The 23,639-nt window shown below is 38.4% G+C and overlaps 1 protein-coding gene across 2 annotated transcripts in view; it reads left to right on the top strand.

Moving 5' to 3' along the window:
* Positions 1 to 23,639, top strand: part of LOC139451667 (erythroid differentiation-related factor 1-like) — a 78,268-nt gene that overhangs the window by 16,079 nt on the left and 38,550 nt on the right. Inside the window, exons 1-2 of one of the 2 annotated variants that reach the window (XM_071232989.1) lie at positions 21,381 to 21,532; positions 23,084 to 23,289. In XM_071232989.1, coding sequence (XP_071089090.1) covers positions 21,509 to 21,532; positions 23,084 to 23,289 — 230 coding nt within the window. In that variant the 5' untranslated portion in view covers positions 21,381 to 21,508. Of the gene's footprint in view, positions 1 to 21,380; positions 21,533 to 23,083; positions 23,290 to 23,639 lie in introns of those variants that run through there. The other variant, XM_071232988.1, reaches the window with a different exon arrangement.

The raw sequence follows: 23,639 nt of genomic DNA, 5'->3' as shown, positions 1-23,639 counted from the left end.
AAATGGGCGGGTAATGTGAAATCAACAAGTGGCGGAATACCTGAACCCGTTCATGGACAACAAATATAATATGTGCGTTTTTTGTGGTTTATTTTGTGTCTTTGTGTTGAGCTTGTCCGTACTTCTGCACAGAACTAAATTTGAAAGTTGTTTTTGTTTTGAATAGACTTATAAATAACATTCTGAAAGAAATGTTGATAACTTGCCTACTTATATACAATGTATGACAAAAGCTTTTAAAAATCGTAATTTCTTTTGTCTCTTTAAAAATGGGCTTCAGATCACTCATAAACATTTTGTAAATTAACAAGTGGTTGTGGAATGCCTTACCCCGTTTATGGCGAACAACTTATAATATGTGTTGAATAAAGAATAAAAGCGACACTTTAATGACAGCAGAAATGACATGTTTTTTTGTTACATGACCACACGTCAGTAGATATTCCGTTCATAGGAATCATAATATTACTTCATCGTTGGTTTCATGTAACTGTGTAATTCTGTTTAATCAGCGCAATTAGAGTAGGTTGCAAAATATATCAATATTTACTGGGCCCAAACGACTCCCCATGTTTTGTATGGAATGATTACAGAATAGTGAGTGAGTTAAAATTTAACGTCGCATCGGCATTATTTCAGCCATATAGCGACGAGTATAGATCAAACATATCTTGTATCATAAAGGTTTTCAACCCCTCTTCCTCATTTTCTATTCTGAAATGTCAGGTTAAGAACGATCCCAAATATTGTGTGTCAGATGTTTTAGTACCAGTTATTTTATTACAGTTTTATATTTAACTTTATTTGGAAAAACTCAGGGTGTTTCTCTTAAATCACTATACTTTTCTTAATCTTTAATCTATTTTTAGAATACTCCCTGTGGCTCACATCCAATTCTTGAGTATCAGGCTCAAACAACTCCATCTATTCTATATCCAATTATCTAATATCAGGCTCAAACTACTCCATCTATTCTATATCCAATTATCTAATATCAGGCTCAAACTACTCCATCTATTCTATATCCAATTATCTAATATCAGGCTCAAACTACTCCATCTGTTCTATATCCAGTTATTTAATATCAGGCTCAAACTACTCCATCTATTCTATATCCATTTATCTAATATCAGGCTCAAACTACTCCATCTATTCTATATCCAATTATCTAATATCAGGCTCAAACTACCCCATCTATTCTATATCCAGTTATTTAATATCAGGCTCAAACTACTCCACCTATTCTATATCCAATTATCTAATATCAGGCTCAAACTTCTCCACCTATTCTATATCCAATTATCTAATATCAGGCTCAAACTACTCCATCTATTCTATATCCAATTATCTAATATCAGGCTCAAACTACTCCATCTATTATGTATCCAATAATTTAATATCAGGCTCAAACTACTCCATCTATTCTATATCCAGTTATTTAATATCAGGCTCAAACTACTCCACCTATTCTATATCCAATTATCTAATATCAGGCTCAAACTTCTCCACCTATTCTATATCCAATTATCTAATATCAGGCTCAAACTACTCCATCTATTCTATATCCAATTATCTAATATCAGGCTCAAACTACTCCATCTATTCTATATCCAATTATCTAATATCAGGCTCAAACTACTCCATCTATTCTATATCCAATAATTTAATATCAGGCTCAAACTACTCCATCTATTCTATATCCAGTTATTTAATATCAGGCTCAAACTACTCCACCTATTCTATATCCAATTATCTAATATCAGGCTCAAACTTCTCCACCTATTCTATATCCAATTATCTAATATCAGGCTCAAACTACTCCATCTATTCTATATCCAATTATCTAATATCAGGCTCAAACTACCCCATCTATTCTATATCCAATTATCTAATATCAGGCTCAAACTACTCCATCTATTCTATATCCAATTATCTAATATCAGGCTCAAACTACTCCATCTATTCTATATCCAATTATCTAATATCAGGCTCAAACTACCCCATCTATTCTATATCCAATTATTTAATATCAGGCTCAAACTACTCCATCTATTCTATATCCAGTTATTTAATATCAGGTTTAAACTACTCCACCTATTCTATATCCAATTATCTAATATCAGGCTCAAACTTCTCCACCTATTCTATATCCAATTATCTAATATCAGGCTCAAACTACTCCATCTATTCTATATCCAATTATCTAATATCAGGCTCAAACTACTCCATCTATTCTATATCCAATTATCTAATATCAGGCTCAAACTACTCCATCTATTCTATATCCAATTATCTAATATCAGGCTCAAACTACCCCATCTATTCTATATCCAATTATCTAATATCAGGCTCAAACTACCCCATCTATTCTATATCCAATTATCTAATATCAGGCTCAAACTACTCCACCTATTCTATATCCAATTATCTAATATCAGGCTCAAACTACTCCATCTATTCTATATCCAATTATCTAATATCAGGCTCAAACTACTCCATCTATTCTATATCCAATTATCTAATATCAGGCTCAAACTACTCCACCTATTCTATATCCAATTATCTAATATCAGGCTCAAACTTCTCCATCTATTCTATATCCAATTATCTAATATCAGGCTCAAACTACTCCATCTATTCTATATCCAATTATCTAATATCAGGCTCAAACTACCCGATCTATTCTATATCCAATTATCTAATATCAGGCTCAAACTACTCCATCTATTCTATATCCAATTATCTAATATCAGGCTCAAACTACCCCATCTATTCTATATCCAATTATTTAATATCAGGCTCAAACTACTCCATCTATTCTATATCCAGTTATTTAATATCAGGTTCAAACTACTCCACCTATTCTATATCCAATTATCTAATATCAGGCTCAAACTTCTCCACCTATTCTATATCCAATTATCTAATATCAGGCTCAAACTACTCCATCTATTCTATATCCAATTATCTAATATCAGGCTCAAACTACCTCATCTATTCTATATCCAATTATCTAATATCAGGCTCCAACTACTCTATCTATTCTATATCCAATTATTTAATATCAGGCTCAAACTACTCCATCTATTCTATATCCAATTATCTAATATCAGGCTCAAACTACTCCACCTATTCTATATCCAATTATCTAATATCAGGCTCAAACTTCTCCACCTATTCTATATCCAATTATTTAATATCAGGCTCAAACTACTCCACCTATTCTATATCCAATTATCTAATATCAGGCTCAAACTACCCCATCTATTCTATATCCAATTATCTAATATCAGGCTCAAACTACCCCATCTATTCTATATCCAATTATCTAATATCAGGCTCAAACTACTCCACCTATTCTATATCCAATTATCTAATATCAGGCTCAAACTACTCCATCTATTCTATATCCAATTATCTAATATCAGGCTCAAACTACTCCATCTATTCTATATCCAATTATCTAATATCAGGCTCAAACTACTCCACCTATTCTATATCCAATTATCTAATATCAGGCTCAAACTACTCCATCTATTCTATATCCAATTATTTAATATCAGGCTCAAACTACTCCATCTATTCTATATCCAATTATCTAATATCAGGCTCAAACTTCTCCACCTATTCTATATCCAATTATTTAATATCAGGCTCAAACTACTCCATCTATTCTATATCCAGTTATCTAATATCAGGCTCAAACTACTCCATCTATTCTATATCCAATTATTTAATATCAGGCTCAAACTACTCCACCTATTCTATATCCAATTATTTAATATCAGGCTCAAACTGCTCCACCTATTCTATATCCAATTATCTAATATCAGGCTCAAACTACTCCATCTATTCTATATCCAATTATTTAATATCAGGCTCAAACTACTCCACCTATTCTATATCCAATTATCTAATATCAGGCTCAAACTACTCCACCTATTCTATATCCAATTATCTAATATCAGGCTCAAACTACTCCACTTATTCTATATCCAATTATTTAATATCAGGCTCAAACTACTCCACCTATTCTATATCCAATTATTTAATATCAGGCTCAAACTACTCCATCTATTCTATATCCAATTATCTAATATCAGGCTCAAACTACTCCACCTATTCTATATCCAATTATCTAATATCAGGCTCAAACTACTCCACCTATTCTATATCCAATTATTTAATATCAGGCTCAAACTACTCCACTTATTCTATATCCAATTATCTAATATCAGGCTCAAACTACTCCACCTATTCTATATCCAATTATCTAATATCAGGTTCAAACTACTCCACCTATTCTATTTCCAATTATTCAATATCTAATTTAACTACTCAGTCAGTCTTTTTATATTTTACCTTCATTGAGAGAAACATGAGAGAATAGCTAACGGGGGAGCTTTTTTAAGACGACGATGATTGGTTTAGGACACATTGGTGTTTTCTCTTGACATGGTTGGGTATATTTCTGGTCCATTACTTGATGTCCTGGTTTGGTAGGCCACCTCGCTTGGCAGGGGTGAAAACTTACTTTTTATGCGAGTAGCGGGTGCTACTGGTAGAACAGGACATGCTTTCCATTTTCGCGAACACCTGGTGTCATTACTGGTTTTCAGTGATCCATTCATATAGTTGTCACCGCTCTTTTCCCTACTGCACACAACGGAAGCTGTTTCAGCGGATAATAGAAAAATGGTTACTCTCTGGCGTTGATGTTACGGGTATCTTACAGCTGGAATATTGCTGAGTGAGGCGTTAAACAACAAACAAACAAACAACAAAACAAACAAATCTTATAAATTGATGCAGGGTTACTGGCTTTATATTTCAGAGGTTTTCAGAGGTTTGCTGAGACCCTGTCATTTGTTGGTTAACAGATATTTATTCTTAACATATTTTTCATTGGTGGAAATAAATAAAATACAATTAGATTCTCGTTTAATATTTTGTTTTTATCGGTGCGATGGGAAAGAAAATATGATTATATTATAAACTTGGTACTTGGGATGCAAGCGTGACATTTCGAAAGCGAGGTCTGCATATTTGCCATGTTTTTCCTGAATCTTGTCAAAAGGGACAGAAAATTCAAAGATATAAATGATTTCATTGGATTTATCAAAAAGGAAAAGATCAGGTTTGTTGGCCTTGATACGTCTGAGGCTGTATACGGCCTTATTCCAAAGAATTTTGCATTCATCATTTTCCATGACGCCCTCTACATATTCCAGGTCGTACCATGGATGGACCTCTGTGTCAAAACCACATGGCGAAGACGGTAATAAAATGATCGAGACACTCCATCATGTCACTTAAGATACTGTGTTTGTGCCAAAGCTATTATCATTATTACAACTTTGTGTGCGGATCTGCCGAACCTAAAAATCAGAATTGATTTCATAAATTAAAATTCCAGTACAAACATTCCAGTGTTAACGCCGAACCTGATAATCAAGCTTATTACATAAACTGATTCCCTGCCTGAGTGAAAAAAGTGATACATTCTCAATGACCTGTGATTGTTTGCTCGGATACTGTCTTCACCAGTACTCCAACAGTGTGTGGCGCTGAATTCCTGTCGTATTTTTGTTGTTCTTACATGTACATATATATGCTCTCTGCCTCACAGCATTCATTCACCTGACGAAGGAGTAAGCATATACTACGTTGTGTTCCTCACAATAAAGAAGTTGACATCCATACATTTTCTTCCTTAATATAATTTGTCCTGCTTAGGGCGCATGACATTGCGGATGAATCTTAACTCCTGGAGACGATATATAAATGTAAACCTACATTATTATATACACCCTCAAATTGTTGATACCTTTTGGTATAATGGTTTTAAATATTGGTCATAATATGTAAAAGAACAAATTTTTAAAACGTCCAGTCGCATTTGAAAATGGGGTATTGAAGATTTTAATTCAGAATACTCAAGTGAACAATTAATTGATTCACCGCTCGTGTTGAGTAATAAAAAACCAGTAATTTAGATTAATTTATATATAAAAGTAAGCGTTAATTCTCTGTGGTTGTAAATACCGATAGAGGTCCACGGCATGCTTCTTTCTACTGTTACTGTATACACACATGAAAGGAGCTATCGTCTCACAGCCTAAGCACAACATCCCCATAATTTAAACATGTTTACGACAAAGTCTCCATCATAATGTATTATCCTAATTCAAACATGTTGAAAAAATGTGCATACAATTGTGGGTTAAGTCAAATGTGGATAAGATGTATAATATGTAAATACATAATAAGGAGAAAAAGACACTATACCTCTCAGTTGATATATTTTTGTATTTTCAATTACAAATACCTAAAGCGATATTATATCCAAACAATAAACTGTACTTACGCTTAGTCAAAGAATACATCCACATGGTGTTATTTATTTAAATATAATTGGTTTAATACCTTTTAGAAATTAAAAATATTTCGTATAATACACAACTACTGATGGGTATCTTGTACATCCTATCTTTAAAATAAATAAATTTGTTTTTCTGGGACAAACTTGCAACATTTCACATACGGCAGGGGTCATGTGGTTGCAAATTCTTTTCTAACCTCTGTCTTCATTGAAGCAATTTATTTTTAACACAAAAGAGTGACGGTTAAATAGACATAATCAAATTCAAAACAGTTCTTTCACGTTTTAATTTAATTTACAGAAATAACGTCCTGCCTGTCAGTTTATATTGAAATTGGATATGCAATCAGAGTCACGGGAACTTGCATAACTTACAACGAACTTTGTACAATATTAACATCACAATGAGCAAATAAACCACGATAACACGATGAACCGAAACATTTACATTTGTAACAATTTTCGTAGCGCAGGTGGTAGCGTGACGGACTACAAATCAAGAAGTTGCAGATTCGTACCCCGCCGAGTTTTAAAAGTATTGTGTTCATAACTGTGTCGTTGCTCAATAATTAATAGTATTTAGTACTTTCATGCTATTAAAGTGAGGCCAAATAAATTTACATGATCACATTTTTATATAAGATATTTTTAAATTTCGCGGCATAGCACATACCCGGACCAAAAATATTTGGCTTTCATGATGAGTTTATTATTAACACCATGCTAATTTCATAATTGACTGGGGTAAACATATTTGGTGATTTTGAGCATTGCCCGTGCGATAACAGCGAAAAAGTGTCTGTTTTCTGTCGACACCCACTTGGATTTTTACTATTGTATAAGATGCGCAAATCAGTTTTATAATTTTGAAAATTATGCGAATGGTTCTTCGACAAGTGTTCAACTAAATGTTAAAGAACAAACAGGTGTGTGTATGAATTGTTTGATGTTCACAAATACCTACGTGTAAAATATTTTCTACACTAATATTGACGAGAGAGAGAAATCCATGGAGTTTATTTATGTGTCACACGTTACATAAATTGTGCATATACAAAAATTGTACATATTATTGAATTGTAACGCTCAACCATAAGGCTTATGAGACACAATACGACAATATATGCATAAAACGTAAGAAGCAGTATTATACTTGGTGATATACAGAGTGAGTTATAATGTTCATGAATGAAACAATTATTTTCGTTTATACATTTTATAAAGTGTGCTTACAAATAAGACTTGTACATTTTCTCACTTCAAAATAAATACAAAGTTTGTTTAAAGCAGTCAAGGTTGGGTTTTATGACACACAATAGTTCAAAGGTGCGTGTCATAAATCTTCATAGAAAGGACAGGACAATAACAAATGTAATTCATCTTCAATAATTCTGTTATTTAACTGTCCAAAACATTTTGGACAAATTCTATCTGGAAGATGGGTTGGTGATTTGTTAAAACGTCATGTTTCTATGACAAATTGTAAGAATTCGACGGTGGTCCCTCTATTTTACATTTAAAACATCAAATATGATTTAACAACATTTTGCGTCTTAAAAGTGTAAGTGCTTATATAGCTTATTGACATTTACAAAACTTCTGCCATCCCACAATCCTCTGCTCAATAATTCATTATCACATTTAATGAGTGTGTGTGTGAGTTTGATTTTACGGCGGTTTTAGCAATATTACGGCAATATCACGGCGGGGGACACGAGAAATGTGCTTCACACATTGTACACATGTCGGGAATCGAACCCGGATCCTCGGTGTGACGAGCGAACGCTTTAACCACTAGGCTACCCGACCGCCCCATCACATTTAGTGAACAGAGAGTCTTTGTATGGTAATGGATACTATACAAAGACTCCTTGTTCTCACTAAATGTGAAGAAATGTGAACAACGGCAACATTTGATTGGCTTTTCGTTCCGGTCTCCAGTATGCATGGCACAAGGGCCAATTAAAGTGAGAGAATAAGCGAGATCACATAATTCGACAGCGTGGGGCTTTACATGTAACTCAACTCTATCAATGTCCTGATTCGATCACTCATAATGATGCTGTTCCAGTGTTGTCTATGGCTTAAATACTAGTATACAACCACTAAGCCTAATGTTCATTTGTCTTACCTAGTCAGATGCATAACACGTCATCCTGCATGCAACTTCCTGTCCACCTGCTCATAAAAGCAGACGACACCAGCTCGTGCATCCAGGACTGTACTAGTGTTTTGATTGGTTGTCGCACTACAGTTTTCGTTAGCTGCGAGGTCGTGAAGATTGAAGAAAGATTATACTTTGAATTAGACGGAGTTTTCCGAGGTTTTCCTTTAGACAGAATTTATCATTTTCTTGTGTGCATGTGTGTTTCCAAAAAATATGTAAAACAGCCTTTGGCTGAGAGCGCAATAGTAGCCTACTTTATAAAATATGTCAATACATGGTCCACAACTTGAGGCTTTGACGACAAGCGTGCCCAAAAGCTGGCGCTTATAACGAAAATATATAATTTTGATAGAAATAACCAACTACATTTAAATTGAAAAGGACCCTTTGAGATGGGCTATTCAGAACCTGTGAAAATCTAGACTTACTTCATTTTGGGCTATATAGCACTACAGTTAGGACTGGGCGGAAGGGAAAATAAAATACTTCGGGGACTGTGCCCCAAACGCATGTCAGAAATGTGTTGTTTGCGTATCGCTATTAGAGCTTAAAAGAGAAAAATAAATGGCGCTATATTCCCTTTTTCATTATTGTTCCTCGACACGCCGGAGCGGCGTAAAACCTCACTCACTCACTCACTCACTCACTCACTCACTATCGTACCTATAACTACAGCAATAACAGTGTATCATCAAACGGGAAATTCATTCATTTTTTCCAGAGCGCGAGAATGTTTGTTCTGGCGGGCGATTTGGTGAATGAAAAAACAATAACCATTCTTACATTATTTATCAGATCAACACACACTAAAACTGACAGACTAACAGGGACCATATGGTGGTTCCGTACAAAAAAGTGTCAATAATTAATTACCATGATAAATAGAAACCTGATGTTTTTTATCAATTTAATTCAGCTGGCCAAAACATAAACATACATAGAACATGTGTCAAGAAACAGTAGGAGCAGCATTAGATTTTCGTTTTCTGTATTGAAAAAGGAAACTGGTTCTGAAGAACCGAAAACGGTTCCTATTTTCATGAATGAAAAGACGTCGAACTTATTTCTGGTATTTCACGAATTCGGGAAGTATTTGAAACGCCACACATCACGTGATCAACTTTCACGGTGCTATCACGATGTAATTAAACGCTAAAAGATGGAAATGTTTACCGAAAGACATACGGAAATTGTACCCCGTTTATTCAATGGCGTCCACATGCGCCATGCCTCGTGGAGTAGTGTGTGGCGTGACAGCCGGAAGTTAGCTGGGAATGGGAGTAAAATCATACCGCCCATGGACATTTCGTGCAGTTCCACTTAACAACCAGGTTATAGATTATAAACAATTCATGGATGTATTGTCTGAAGGCGAACTGTGTTGACAAAATGGAGTGTCACGGGTAGTATTTTTTTCCGATTTCCGCATTAGAAATGTCAAGGCTGCTATTAAGGTTGAACTGAATTAAAGCCTTGTTAAAGTAGCAGCTGTCGATATTGTTAGTGTTAGAAATGTGCAATATCCTTATGATTACAATCAGCTTGTGTTTTATTTGGTAATGTGGTATTGAATCGACACCCACACACCAAGACCTTTTGAACTTTTATGGTCGATAGTATACTTTCATCAGAAATATTGAATATTCTACACAATGTTTTTTTCTACAGCACATTGGCATCAACACTTTTCCGTTAAGTAGACAGTCTAACATCGTTTTTGGATGAAAATAGATTACTGAGCTTAGATAATGGAAGGAGTCCGATGTCACACAATGAAAACGTCGCAGCGTAAAGACATCCTTGGGCCAGGATGTAGTTTTTGTGACGTATTACACATAATTGTTACGTTTTAAGAGTTTGTTTAACACATTGTGACATCACGAACGGTTGCGTTGGCACTGAATGTTTGTTAATTAAAACAAACTTCGGGATTGAAAAAAAGCTCTTCAAATTAGATCATTAATTGATATAACAGTATATGATATAACTAAAACAGTAACATATTCGGGATGGGTCTTTAAGGCAAGGGTAGAGGATGTTTACTATATCTCACAGCGGAATATGATTCAACTGATGTGTGTGTATCAACCCACCAACAGGGCAACGTTTGATATGTTACAACTACTTGAGTACTATGTAAATTAAGAGGACTGTCCCCAAACTGGACCTCGCGGAAACAGCGACCCAGTGAACAGCCGGCGTGAGGGCAAACATATGTGTCATATGGAACCCATCGTCGCTTTCCGTGATCTACACGATCGTTCTTCACCACCATGACAACCTCACAGCGTCATGCATAAACAGGGCATACCTTCACAGCAGAAACCCCTAACAACATCAGGCACTAACAGCGTCAAAAACTAACAGAGTCCGCACAGACAGCGTCATGCACAGCGTCATGCACTCACAGCATCAGGTACTAACAACGGCTGCACAAACAGCATCAGGCACAAACAGCGTCGACACAAACAGCGTCATGCACAAACAGCGTCATGCACAAACAGCGTCATGCACATACAGCGTCAGACACTAACAGCGTCATGCACATACAGCATCATGACACAAACAGCGTCATGCACAAACAGCGTCATGACACAAACAGCGTCATGCACAAACAGCGTCATGCACAAACAGCGTCATGCACAAACAGCGTCATGCACATACAGCATCATGCACAAACAGCGTCATGCACATACAGCATCATGCACAAACAGCGTCATGCACATACAGCGTCATGCACAAACAGCGTCATGCACATACAGCGTCATGCACAAACAGCGTCATGCACATACAGCATCATGCACAAACAGCGTCATGCACACACCTTTTCGCGAACACTTGGTGTCATCACTATTTGATACTGATTGAGAATCCCATTTCTTATGATATAGTCGGAGTCCTAAAATCGATATCTTATGAATATAAAAAGGGTTTAGTCGCTTTTATTTTAAAAACGAATACCTATTCGTCAATTTCTTCCATACGAATTCAAAATCATCATCCCCAAATTCAATCGAACTTTCTGAGCAAATGGTTTTAGCAATATTCCAGCCATATCACCAGAAATTGGCTTCACGTTTTGTGGTTTTGAACGATGATCGGAAGGATGACAATATTCAATTTCAGATTTTCTATTCTCCCTTAGATATTTGTGAAATGCGAGAGGAATGTCAAAATTTGTATATGGTAAAGTAATAGGTTGAGTAATTTGTGTATAACAATTATGAGAGAATGTAGATAAGTAATTGTTGAATCACTGAGTATTAAAATGTGAAGCATTATCTCTAAGTATTTGATGAAATTGATAAGATTTTATTTGTACATATTTATATGTTTTGAATAATATTCAAGGGTATGTTCTTCATATGCCATGGAACACGGCCTGAACAGAAATAAAATGCTGTTCTGTTAATATGGGAACAAGCCAGGTTTTGAGTACCGATGAAGCTTGTAATAGAGTACTGTATGAAACAGTTGTAGGATAAGGAGTATTTTCTTGCACCACTTGCCTCAGTCAGCAATGAGTTCTTGGGGTTTACTATTGAGATGTATGATAACCAGGTTCTCTATCAACAACAAAAACTTTAAACTGGATTTGGTGGAATTAATGGGCTAGATCGTAGCGCCACCAGTGGCTATTACCAGTTATCTCCCTTCTAAGCCTCTCCTATGGACCAATCAGATTCCAACTCTCGTATCACTTGAGTTTGCGTCACACAAAATGGTGGTGCCCAGTCAGGACGATCTGATCGATAATCAAGATCTATATTGTGATAAAACGGGTCTTACATTGCGAAATGCATCAAATCACGTGAGCACCTTGATTAAAAACATGAAAAGATTTGGAACAATATCTGTTGACAACGAGTTGGCGGTGTCGATAGAAATCTGCACGACAGTTTACGAACCGGATTTCGATTTCGGTGCGCGATTTTGATTGGACTATGCATAGACTCGTTAGTCCAGCCAAAATGTAACTCCATAATACCAGCCTAGTTCGGCAAGGGTGGAAACTGGACTTTTATAATCAGTTAACTCCTTTGCCTCGGGAAGATGTGATTTATAGGGTCGGGCGGATCTGTGAATCAAGTAATACAAAATAAAACGCACATCCATCTATACTGACCTCATGATAACATAATCAGCATGAGAATATGATTCTGTAAATTCAAAACGTTAACGCCAGACTATCGATTATCCGCCGAAATAGATTCTATAGGGTATACAGGCAAAATAGTGGTGAAAATCATATACATGGATCACAGTGAGTGAGTGAGTGAGTGAGTCGGGTTTAACGCCGCTTTTAACAGTATTCCAGTTATATCACGACGTGTCAGCTTAATGTGGGAGGAAAGCCCGAAGTGATGCAGGTCTAAGACGTTTACCACTTCGGTGAAACCCACGAGCACGGGTATGGTGCTGACAAACCTAGAAACATAATCGGGGCGAACCGAGATTCGAACTCACAATCATAGGTTTCTGGCGTGCCCAAGGGACGCAACTCTGCACAGCGAATCGCGGCGCCTTAGACGACTGGGCCACCCGTGCCCCCACATGGATCACAGAAAATCATTGATGACACCAGGTGTTCGAGAAAGGCTTAAGCTTGTCTGGTTCTACCGGTAGCGCCCGCAACTCACACAATTTTCTTTAAAATGTAATTGTTTCTTTGTATCCTAATGCACCAACCAACAGTACAACAATTATCCACGTGGTCGGGATACGACGCTGTCAACCAGGATCACTTCAGTTCATCAAGGACAGCATCTGTGGTCTAGTGGTTCGTTTGTTTTGTTTTATAACACCGCACTTACTAATATTACAGACATATGAAGGCGGTCTGTAAATAATCGTGTCTGGACCAGACAATTCAATGATTGACATCATGAGCATCGATCAGCGCAATTGGGATACGATGACATGCATTAACCGAGACCACCAGATCCCGTTTCTCGCCTCTTGCGATAACCATAATCTTGCTCTTACGCAAGCATGGATTGCTGAAGACCTTTTCTTTACGGGGCGGTCCAGTTGTAGAGCGTCTGTCTGGAGAGCGGAAGGTTGTGGGTTCGATTCCCGGCTGCCTCATACCAAAAGATATTAAAAGACGGTAGGGGTTAAAACAAGGACCATGATTTGCACATCAAAATAGTTTTACGGACTGGTTATTCTAAACAGTTTCTTAATTTACCATTTAACATAAAAAGAAATATTTCTAACATATATTTTTTAGCATCGACAACAGCAGTAATACTCTGCATCCTGATTGATCAGAAACTAATATGGCCACCAGGTGCTGATAAAATCGGCGACAACTTTTGACCAGTGAAACTGGAAGGAAAGTTGCCATCACACAATGGCTTGGAGCGTTATTTTAATTAGATCGTGACGGTGGCATATGGATGTAAGTGTTTTGTTTGTTAAATGATTGTTGATTGGTCAAATAGAACGCCGCCCAGCCTCGTTCTCACTTCCTGCCAGTGAACCTCTTTTTCTTTTAAGGATATTCGCTGTTTCTCAAGCACCCTTTGAACTAGGCTAGGCAGGACAAGACGCGTTAACTGCAGGTGTTTGTTTATTTTGGAATAAATGCTATTTACTTATATGTAAACGAACTTGTAAAGCTATTTTACGGGTTGTTGAACTCATACCGTAATATATATTGTGCAATGAGATTTTTTAGAAATGTTGTAAATATTAACATATAACATCCTGAGTTATCAAATTAAAAGTATTATAAATAGATTTATTTTTAGTCATGGAAGTCAGAATTGCAGTTCTATGACCCAAGTTTGTCATAAAATGCGACTTAACATTACCGAATAAATAGACGGTCTTTAACGAAAATGGAAAGTCGAAAGAGGTGAGGTGAGGTGAGGTGAGGTGAGGTGAGGTGAGGGGACATGGGGTTTAATGTCGCGTTTAAGGTTATTGCGCTTATTTAGCGACGTGCAGGCACGTGTGTGTGTGTGTGTGTGTGTGTGTGTGTGTGTGTGTGTGTGTCTGCGACTAATGCCGGCTATGTGGTGCTAGCCCACTGAGATACCATATCTGAGTTTAGCATGAATATCCCACTCAGACACAGCTGAGCTGACTTGCCGAGCGCGAGACAGGGTAACAACAAATACCTTCTTTGAACCTATTTTGTTCTGACGCGGCCGGGGATCGACCCGCTGGCCTTCCGCTCACTGGGGGTCGGTAGCTTATCCTAGGAACCAACTCTAATATGAGGTTCTGTGTACAATAGTGATTTGGTCGAGTTTTTTCATTGTTTTTTGTCTAGCGCCGCACCCAGCAATATTACAGCTATATGATGGCGGTCTGTAAAAAACCAAGTTAGCGAGTCTGACCACCTGATCCCATTAGTAGCATCTTACAGCCAGCTCGGGTCTTCATGGGGCGGTTGTATTATGTTTTGTACTAGCGTAAATTGTTGGTCATGCTGTCAACCACTGGTTTGGCTGATCCAGATCCCATACCTACGGTCCAGCGCCAATCAGCCAATCACATCCCCAGTCTTCTTTTCTTTCCAAACGCCTGTTGCCTAGTGGTACAGCATCCACCCGGAACGCAGTAGGCCCAGGGTTCGATACCCGGCCGCGTCATACCAAAAGACGTTAAAGATGGTATTTGTTGTTACCCTGCCAGGCGCTAGACTTTAAGGGGCTTCAAGAATGACTGGTCGGCTCGGAGTATACTGTGTCTGAGTGGGGTATTCATGTTAAACTGCGGTATGGTATCTCTGTGGACTAGCACTATAAAATCGGCATTACTACTGAGTGAGTTAGGTTTAACGCCGCTTTGTCCAGCATTCCAGAATTATTACGGCGTGTCAGCTTAATGTAGCAGGAATGTCTGAAGTGATGCAGGTCTCAGACGTTTACCACTTCGGTGAAACCCACGAGAACCTAAAACATAATCATGGCGAACCGGGATTTGAACCCGCAATTACAGGATTCTGACGTGCCCATGGGACGCAACTCCTTAGGCGACTAACACTCACAACACACTAACACTCACACACTGACCAACACACTAACACTCACACACTGACCAACATACTGACCAACACACACGTCTACCCGGAGAGCGAAAGGGGTACCCGCCCCGGTTCGCTCCGATATGATGTTTCTAGGTCTGTCAACACCATCCCCCTGCTGCGTCGTACTGAAAGTGGGTTAAATGATCGCACTGTGGTTGTTACCCAGCCGTTGGCCCAGTCGTCTCTGGCAGAGTTGCGTCCCTTGTGAGATTTGCGGAGCCTCAGGCGCATGGACTACCCTCCTATTTCGAACGCTGTTCACCCTTCAACCGCACATCTTCAGAGAGTTCTCTGTTTACGAACTGTGTCAAGTTCAACGCAATTTCAGAGAATTACTTGCATGTAGTGCGCAGGACCCGTACCATGTTACATGAGCATTAACTTTGTTGACAACACCACTCCGAAAACATGCTCGTATGTAACACTTGATTCTTAGATCAAAGATGTCGAAATAGATTGGAATACAAGAGTTTGTTCCGTTTGTGCTATAAATACTTGCATGATCAAGTCGCAGATGAAGCAACGAGGGCTTTGAGTGCTATACTCGTACCGTATATCCGCACCAAGTTAGGAGAGAGGGGTCGCAGTTCGCTGTGAAGAGTTGCGCGCCTGAAGTGTCCACGGGCCTGTGATCGTGGGTTCGAATCCCGGTTCGCTCCGATAATTTTTTTAAGTTTCAAATCTGAAGCAACGAGAGCTTTGAGTGCTCTACTCGGACTGTATACCCGCACCAAGAGGGAGAGGGGTCGCACGACGACCTTGCACTTGGGGTTTGACAAAGTGGTAAACATCTGTGACCTGCCTCACTTTAGGTTGGACAGTGTGAATACTGTGTGTGAAGGGTAGACATTTTGTAGTGTGAATAGTGCGTGAATAGAGAAGGTGGACATATTCTGGTGTGAATAGTGTGTGAATAAAGAAGGTAGACATTTTGTGGTGTGAATAGTGTGTGAATACAGAAGGTATACATTTTGTAGAGTGAATAGTGCGTGAAAGAGAAGATAGACATTTTGTAGTGGGAATAGTGCGTGAATAGAGAAGGTTTACATTTTGTAGTGTGAATACTGTGTGTGAAGGGTAGGCATTTTGTAGTGTGAATAGTGTGTGAATAAAGAAGGGAGACATTGTGTAGTGTGAACAGTGCGTGAATAGAGAAGGTAGACATTTTTTAGTGTGAATAGTGCGTGAAAGAGAAGATAGGCATTTTGTAGTGTGAATAGTGTGTGAATAAAGAAGGGAGACATTGTGTAGTGTGAACAGTGCGTGAATAGAGAAGGTAGACATTTTTTAGTGTGAATAGTGCGTGAATAGAGAAGGTTTACATTTTGTAGTGTGAATAGTGTGTGAATAAAGAAAGGGAGACATTTTGTAGTGCGAATAGTGTGTGAATAGCGAAGGTAGACATTTTGTAGTATGAATAGTGTGTGGATAGAGAAGGTAGGCATTTTTTAGTGATAATAATTCGTGAATAGGGAAGGTAGACATTTTGTAGTGTGAATAGTGTGTGAATAGAGAAGGTAGACATTTTCTGGTGTGAATAGTGTAAATAAAGAAGGGAGACATTTTATAGTGTGAACAGTGCGTGATTAGAGAAGGTATATATTTTGTAGTGTGAATAGTGTGTGAATAGAGAAGGTAGATATTTTGTAGTGTGAATAGTGCGTGAATAGGGAAGGTATACATTTTGTAGTGTGAATACTGTGTGTGAAGGGTAGACATTTTGTAGTGTAAATAGTGTGTGAATAAAGAAGGGAGATTTTGTACATTTGGTAAGCATGTGTGGAGAAACGACAAAAGAAGAATGGTATTACAAAGTAAGTTCAGAGACGGATTCAGGTGTTTGTGTGGAGGATGGTGTTAGAATATACATTCCTACCTTGAGTAGGGAGGGTGAGGAGAGGAGGTGGGAAACTTGTTAGTTATATTTATGTTCACGTGTATTTCAATAATACAAAAGGTTTATGTCACTGGGATCCATATCAGCTGTTCAGAGGATGATGTGTTAGAATCGGTCTCCAGCAATCCTTTATTGCCGCAAAAGTCGACTATGCTTGTCGTAAGATGCGACTAACGGGATCGCGTGGATCAATGCTCATGATGTCAATCACTGGGTTGTCTGGTCTCGATTATTTACAGACTGCCGTCATATAGCTCGAATATTGCTGAGTTTGGCGTTAAACAAACAAATAAAAACAAAACAAACAAACAACATGGTAAAAATGTCTCTGAATATCATCGACAATCGCGAAACAGCTCTTTGGGGGAAAAGGGTGCCCATTACATACAAAAATGCAATCACATAGTTTGGGAAACAAGTTACGTATTCTTTTCTGGATGTGTGTGATACCGATCACATGCCAAAACTGGTATCTGATGCACGCCCATTCCCACTTAATGTTTCTTTCTAATTCTATAAATTGACTTCAATATCAATATATATATATATATATATATATATATATATATATATATGTGTGTGTGTGTGTGTGTGTGTGTGTGTGTGTGTGCTAGTAACCAGACATAATATATACATATATATATATATATATATATATATATATATATGCCATTAAGACTGGTTACCCTCTATCTCTCTCTCTCTCTCTCTCTCTCTCTCTCTCTCTCTCTATATATATATATATATATATATATATATATATATATGCCATTAAGACTGGTTACTAGCACATACGCACACACACACACACACATAAATATATATATTTATATCTAATGCGCTGCAAATCGATGTGCAGAGTTGCATCCCTTATGTGTGCCAGGATCCAGTGATCGTTGGTTTGAATCATAGGTCCATCCTGATTATGATCCTTGGTTTGTCAGCATCATACTTTCACAGGTGAGCCAAGTCGTATAAGGTGCCGCAATTCGCTTTGTTGAGTTGTGTCTCTTGGGCGTGCCAGCATCCTATGATATTGATATACTTTGTTGAATGGGGTCCAGGTTGTATCCTGTTCCACAACATATATTACAGCAGAAACCTACTATGACTGTAGGTTCAAATCCCAGTTTACCCTTGTTATGCATCTATGTTTCTTCACCATGCCCATGAGTCTGGGTTTCACCACAATGATAAACGTCTAAGACCTACATCACTTCGGGCTTTCCTCCCACAGAAAGCTGACATTCCATGATAAGATAAAACACATTGTTCAAAGCGGCCTAAAACTCAACTCACTCACTTACATGTACTGACATTTGAGGTTTAATGGTCTGTAATCTCGCCTTTGTTTAGTATTGACACGTTTGTATGTTAATTACAAACATGGGCGTACTATCGATCCATTACCATTGGCCATGACCTGATGGCAATACATGGAAAATAAATCAGTGCATCAATAGTTAACATCGAAAATGCGCTATGAAATCGATTGTTTTGAAAGGCTAGCTAACACTGCGAAATATCCATGATCATTTACGTGATTTTTGTTTTTTTATCTGAAACACAACCTGTTTCAAGTAACATGGGGTATCCATTAAGAACACCTTCAATACCTTATAAAACAATAGATACAGCCAACTCCATAACCAAAGTCTACTTTGTGGGGAGGGAGGATTACCATCATATAGTATTGCAGTGATTAGTTGTAAATAATGCCTTCACGTAGGTGTATGATGTATGACTCCTATTATCAGAATTCCTTTCAAACCCTACCTCAGGCGTTCCCCTCCCGTCCTATGTTTGAGACATGTCAGAGTGCCTCGCCCGTATCGGGTGTTGAGTTATTCATATCGTGACTTGCATAGTTCGCGTCCATGTCACATACCATGCAATTGTGTCGGGTTCACGTGGGGTTGTGGTTGGGGGGTAACATAAACACGCCAACACACCAACACTCACACACTGACCAACACACACGTCTACCCGGAGAGCGAAAGGGATACCCGCCCCGGTTCGCTCCGATGATGTTTCTAGGTCTGTCAACACCATCCCCTTGCTGCGTCGTACTGAAAGTGGGTTAAATGATCGCACTGTGGATGTTACTCAGTCGTTGGCCCAGTCGTCTCAGGCAGAGTTGCGTCCCTTGTGGGATTCGAAACCCTGTTCGCTCCGACTATGTTTCCAGGCTTGTCAGCACCATACCCGTGCTCGTGGGTTGCACCAAAGCTTTAAATGTCTGAGACCTGCATCACTTCGGGCTTTCTCCTACATCAAGTTGACATGCCGTGATATAACTGGAATACTGTTCAAAGCGAATTTAAACCCAATACACACTCACTCACGCACATACGCACGCAGGCACGCACTCACGCACGCACTTACGCAAGCATTCATACATACATATACAAGGGGCGGTTGGGTAGCCTAGTAGTTAAAGCATTCGCTCGTCACGTCAAAGACCCGGGTTCGATTCCCGACATGGGTACAATGTGTGAAGCCCATTTCTAGTGTCCCCAGCTGGGATATTGCTAAAAGCGGCGTAAAACCATATTCACACACACACACACACACACACACACACACACACACACACACACACACACACACACCGACCACACACACACACACACACACACACACACACATTGTATATGGCCTCTGTGTGTGTGTGTGTTAAACTATCGCTATATATTGATATACGAGTGTGTCTACTTGCAGATAATTTGTGTGTTTTTTTGTTTGTTTTAAATTAGAAATAAATATATAGTTTCACCAAGAAGGTAGGGACTTTAAAGCTAATTGGAGCCCGTCAACCTTGAAGGCAAAAACTATTGCAATTATTTAATGCAGATGGATAAGTTAAGAAACCTAACTGATTATAACCAGATTTGTTTGTTTGTTTGTTGCTTAACGCCGCACTCGGCAATATTCCAGCTGTGTCACAGAGGTTGCTGGGGAGCTACTATTCCAACGGTTTTTAAAGCCAGGGAGCGGTGTTTGATGTATGAATCCCATTACAGTGTGTGAGTGAGTTGGTTTAACGCCGCTTTTAACAGTATTCCAGTTATATCACGGCGTGTCAGCTTAATGTCGGAGGAAAGCCCGAAGTGATGCAGGTCTCAGACGTTTACCACTTCGGTGAAACCCACGAGCACGGATATGGTGCTGACAAACCTAGAAACATAATCGGGGCGAACCGGGATTCGAACCAACAATCATAGGTTTCTGGCGTGCCCAAGGGACGCAACTCTGCACAGCAAACGACTGTGCTACCCATTACAAATGTACCCGCCGCGACAAGGCTTGAACAATGTCACTAAATCTGCTCACACAGACAACCATACAGATAACGAGTATAATCGGAAACCACAAAGATAAACAAGTATCTGTGGTATAATTATTTGTTTATTGTTTATTATTACTTGGTATACGACTCATGTATTCGGAAATGTTGAACAGATTAATTTCAGTTTACAGCTTTTATATAAACTCAAGGCCTGATAATCATGACAATGAATGAAAAATATATAAAATATCAGCTTCCCTGCCTGAGACAAGTGAAATATTCCAAAATGGCCGACTCGTTTGCTGAAATGGTCCACAGGTACTCCAAACAGTGCGTTACTTTGTTCCCACGAAAACATTACAATGTTTTATGTTTTATCATATTTCACAAAAATTCCCAAACGTATTTTATATTTTTATTAAACTACTGACTTTATATTCTTGGCATTAGAAACTCATGCAGCAAGAATTTGTGAATATGCAAATCAGACGTTCCGCGTTTTCACTCACAAACTTCACGCAGTGCTTTTTGTGCTGCGTGACAATGTACGCTGAAGGGAGTTTAAGCACAGAAACTATTATTTACTTCCGGTTTCCATCCATGAGTAGAAAGACCGAGAACGCGCCAGAATTTCGAGACGATCACAAAACTCGAGACATCGGTCTACGATATGCATTTTACAGATCGGGAGAGCAACGCGTTGTAAAATCAAGCAGGCATCCAATTTCAAAATGCCGACGTCAGGATCGTCCAAGGTTAATTCAAAACAATTCTTTTGACAGTTCTTGTTTACAAGTTAGTTAAACTACAACTTACGTTTTTGCTAAACGTTAACAGATAGGAAGGACTAAGGGATAACCGTCTCGGGTTATCGTAAGTCAGTCGAAGTAGTATATCCAGTATCCATCAATCGGATTTTTACAAACGCGTACAACAAAATGTCACTTGGGCACACCAGAAATCAGTGAGTTCGAATGACAGTTCGACCCGATTATATTTCTTGGTTTGTCAGCACCATACCCGTGCTCGTGGGTTTTATAAACGTCTGAGCCCTCCATCAATTCTGTGTTTCCTCCCACATTAAACTGTCACGCCATGATAAAACTGTAATACTGTTCAAAGCCGTGTTAAAACCAACGCACAAAGTTTTTATTTATTCCATTAAACCAACATAATGTTGGCATTAATTAGATTATCCCTTCATCCTTACTTAACTCCAAGCTGTAAACACATGTCTGTGATGAAGGACAAGAATGTACTAAGGAAAAACTGAAAAAGCTGCCAATAGTATGGGCGGCCATTCATTAAAAAATACAAAGTTGAAATATAGGAAAAAAGTACGCAATCATAGTCAAATGTTATGAATGAAATATTAAATGTCACCAATAAAGGTCATCATGCAAAACAAAGAGACACTGGTTAGAAAATACAAAGTTCAATTAAAGGTCAAAAGTAGGCAATATAAAAGTCAAAAGAGAAAGAACAATGTGTACTAAAGAATGTGGGTGCAGGCTAAAACGGCACCTCAGCAAAACGGCACCGATTTCTCTGGCGAAAATGGCACCGCATTTGGCGAAAACGGCTACTATGTGTCGGGCGAAAACGGCACCTCTATTTTTAATAAGGATAAGAACGATTTTTGTAGTAATATATATGGTTTATTTACATGGTCACAGTTATCACAGCATGTTGTTGTTTTCTGACATTCTTCTCTCATGCAACACATCGAAAGGCCATTGTGAATAATTGTGATCTGACAGCACCATGTTAGGCCTCTTAAATACAGTTTCAGTTTAAATTGAGTAAAGGTACTTAAAACTTGAAGGCGTATTGTGTTTTCACATTAAGTTAACTGCGCCTCCCAATCAGTCGGCGAGTAAATTGGAGTAGGGGTCTAATTAGCACTAATAGCACTTATTTGACCAAGGTAAAAAAAAAAATAAGGTGCCGTTTTTGCCAGGCAATAGTAGCCATTTTCGCTTGAGTCGAGGTGCCGTTTTCGCCAATCGGTGCCATTTTCGCCCGGTGCCGTTTTGCTGAGGTGCCGTTTTCGCTATAACCCAAAATTGTCAGTGCGCATGAAAGGACACATTGTTCTTTCTTTTTATATGACATCTATTCATAACATTTGGCATTGTTTGATTTAAAAGCCCTGTTTGAATTAATCAACAGGATTATACTCAGTGTGATTCACCTGCTCACAGTATGACTTTATGGTTATCTAAAATTATCATCATGAACATGGCTCAGCCATATTCTTCTAAACATTTCTGCATAATTTCATCCATAGATTGTTGATGTTGTAGGAGGTTGTTCCAAAAGCAATGGGCCCTGATGTCCGGTCCACAGCTGTGGTCAAGTATACGAGTGTGGCCACGTCCCCAACATTCTCCAGATTGCAACTCAATACCAACCTCAATGTCCCGCCCTCAAACTGGCTCCGAAGCAGCTCCGTTCTGGAACAGTTTTTCCGAGACTTTCCACGTAAACGAGAACACCCAGAGTTTTCAAGGTGAATTATGTTTTAACATCTCCTTGCAACAGCTTAAATCATTCTTTATTATTTCTGCCATGAAGAAAACACTTGGAAAAGTGTTGGAAAAAACTTCATTCTGACAGGACAGTCAGTTGGATTAATATGTTTTTGGATTAACAAATCACGTGTACATAGCCATGACAGAACTGTCCTTGTGTATTGACGGTCCCAGTGAAACTGAGGAGTTCTTTTTTTACCTGCACTTGAACTGGATGGAACATCAAGGAAACGTGTAGTTAGAATGAGCGTTCATTTGTCACTGCCGTGATGTACATAATATTTACGATGGTTCAGAACAAGATAATAGCATAATAGCGTATGCACAT

This window comes from Haliotis cracherodii, unplaced genomic scaffold (genome assembly GCF_022045235.1).
Source record: "Haliotis cracherodii isolate W230 unplaced genomic scaffold, xgHalCrac1.p SCAF_9, whole genome shotgun sequence".
NCBI classification, from domain to species: domain Eukaryota; kingdom Metazoa; phylum Mollusca; class Gastropoda; order Lepetellida; family Haliotidae; genus Haliotis; species Haliotis cracherodii.
Note: the sequence above shows the minus strand (reverse complement) of the source record. Positions and strands in the feature narration are given on the sequence as shown.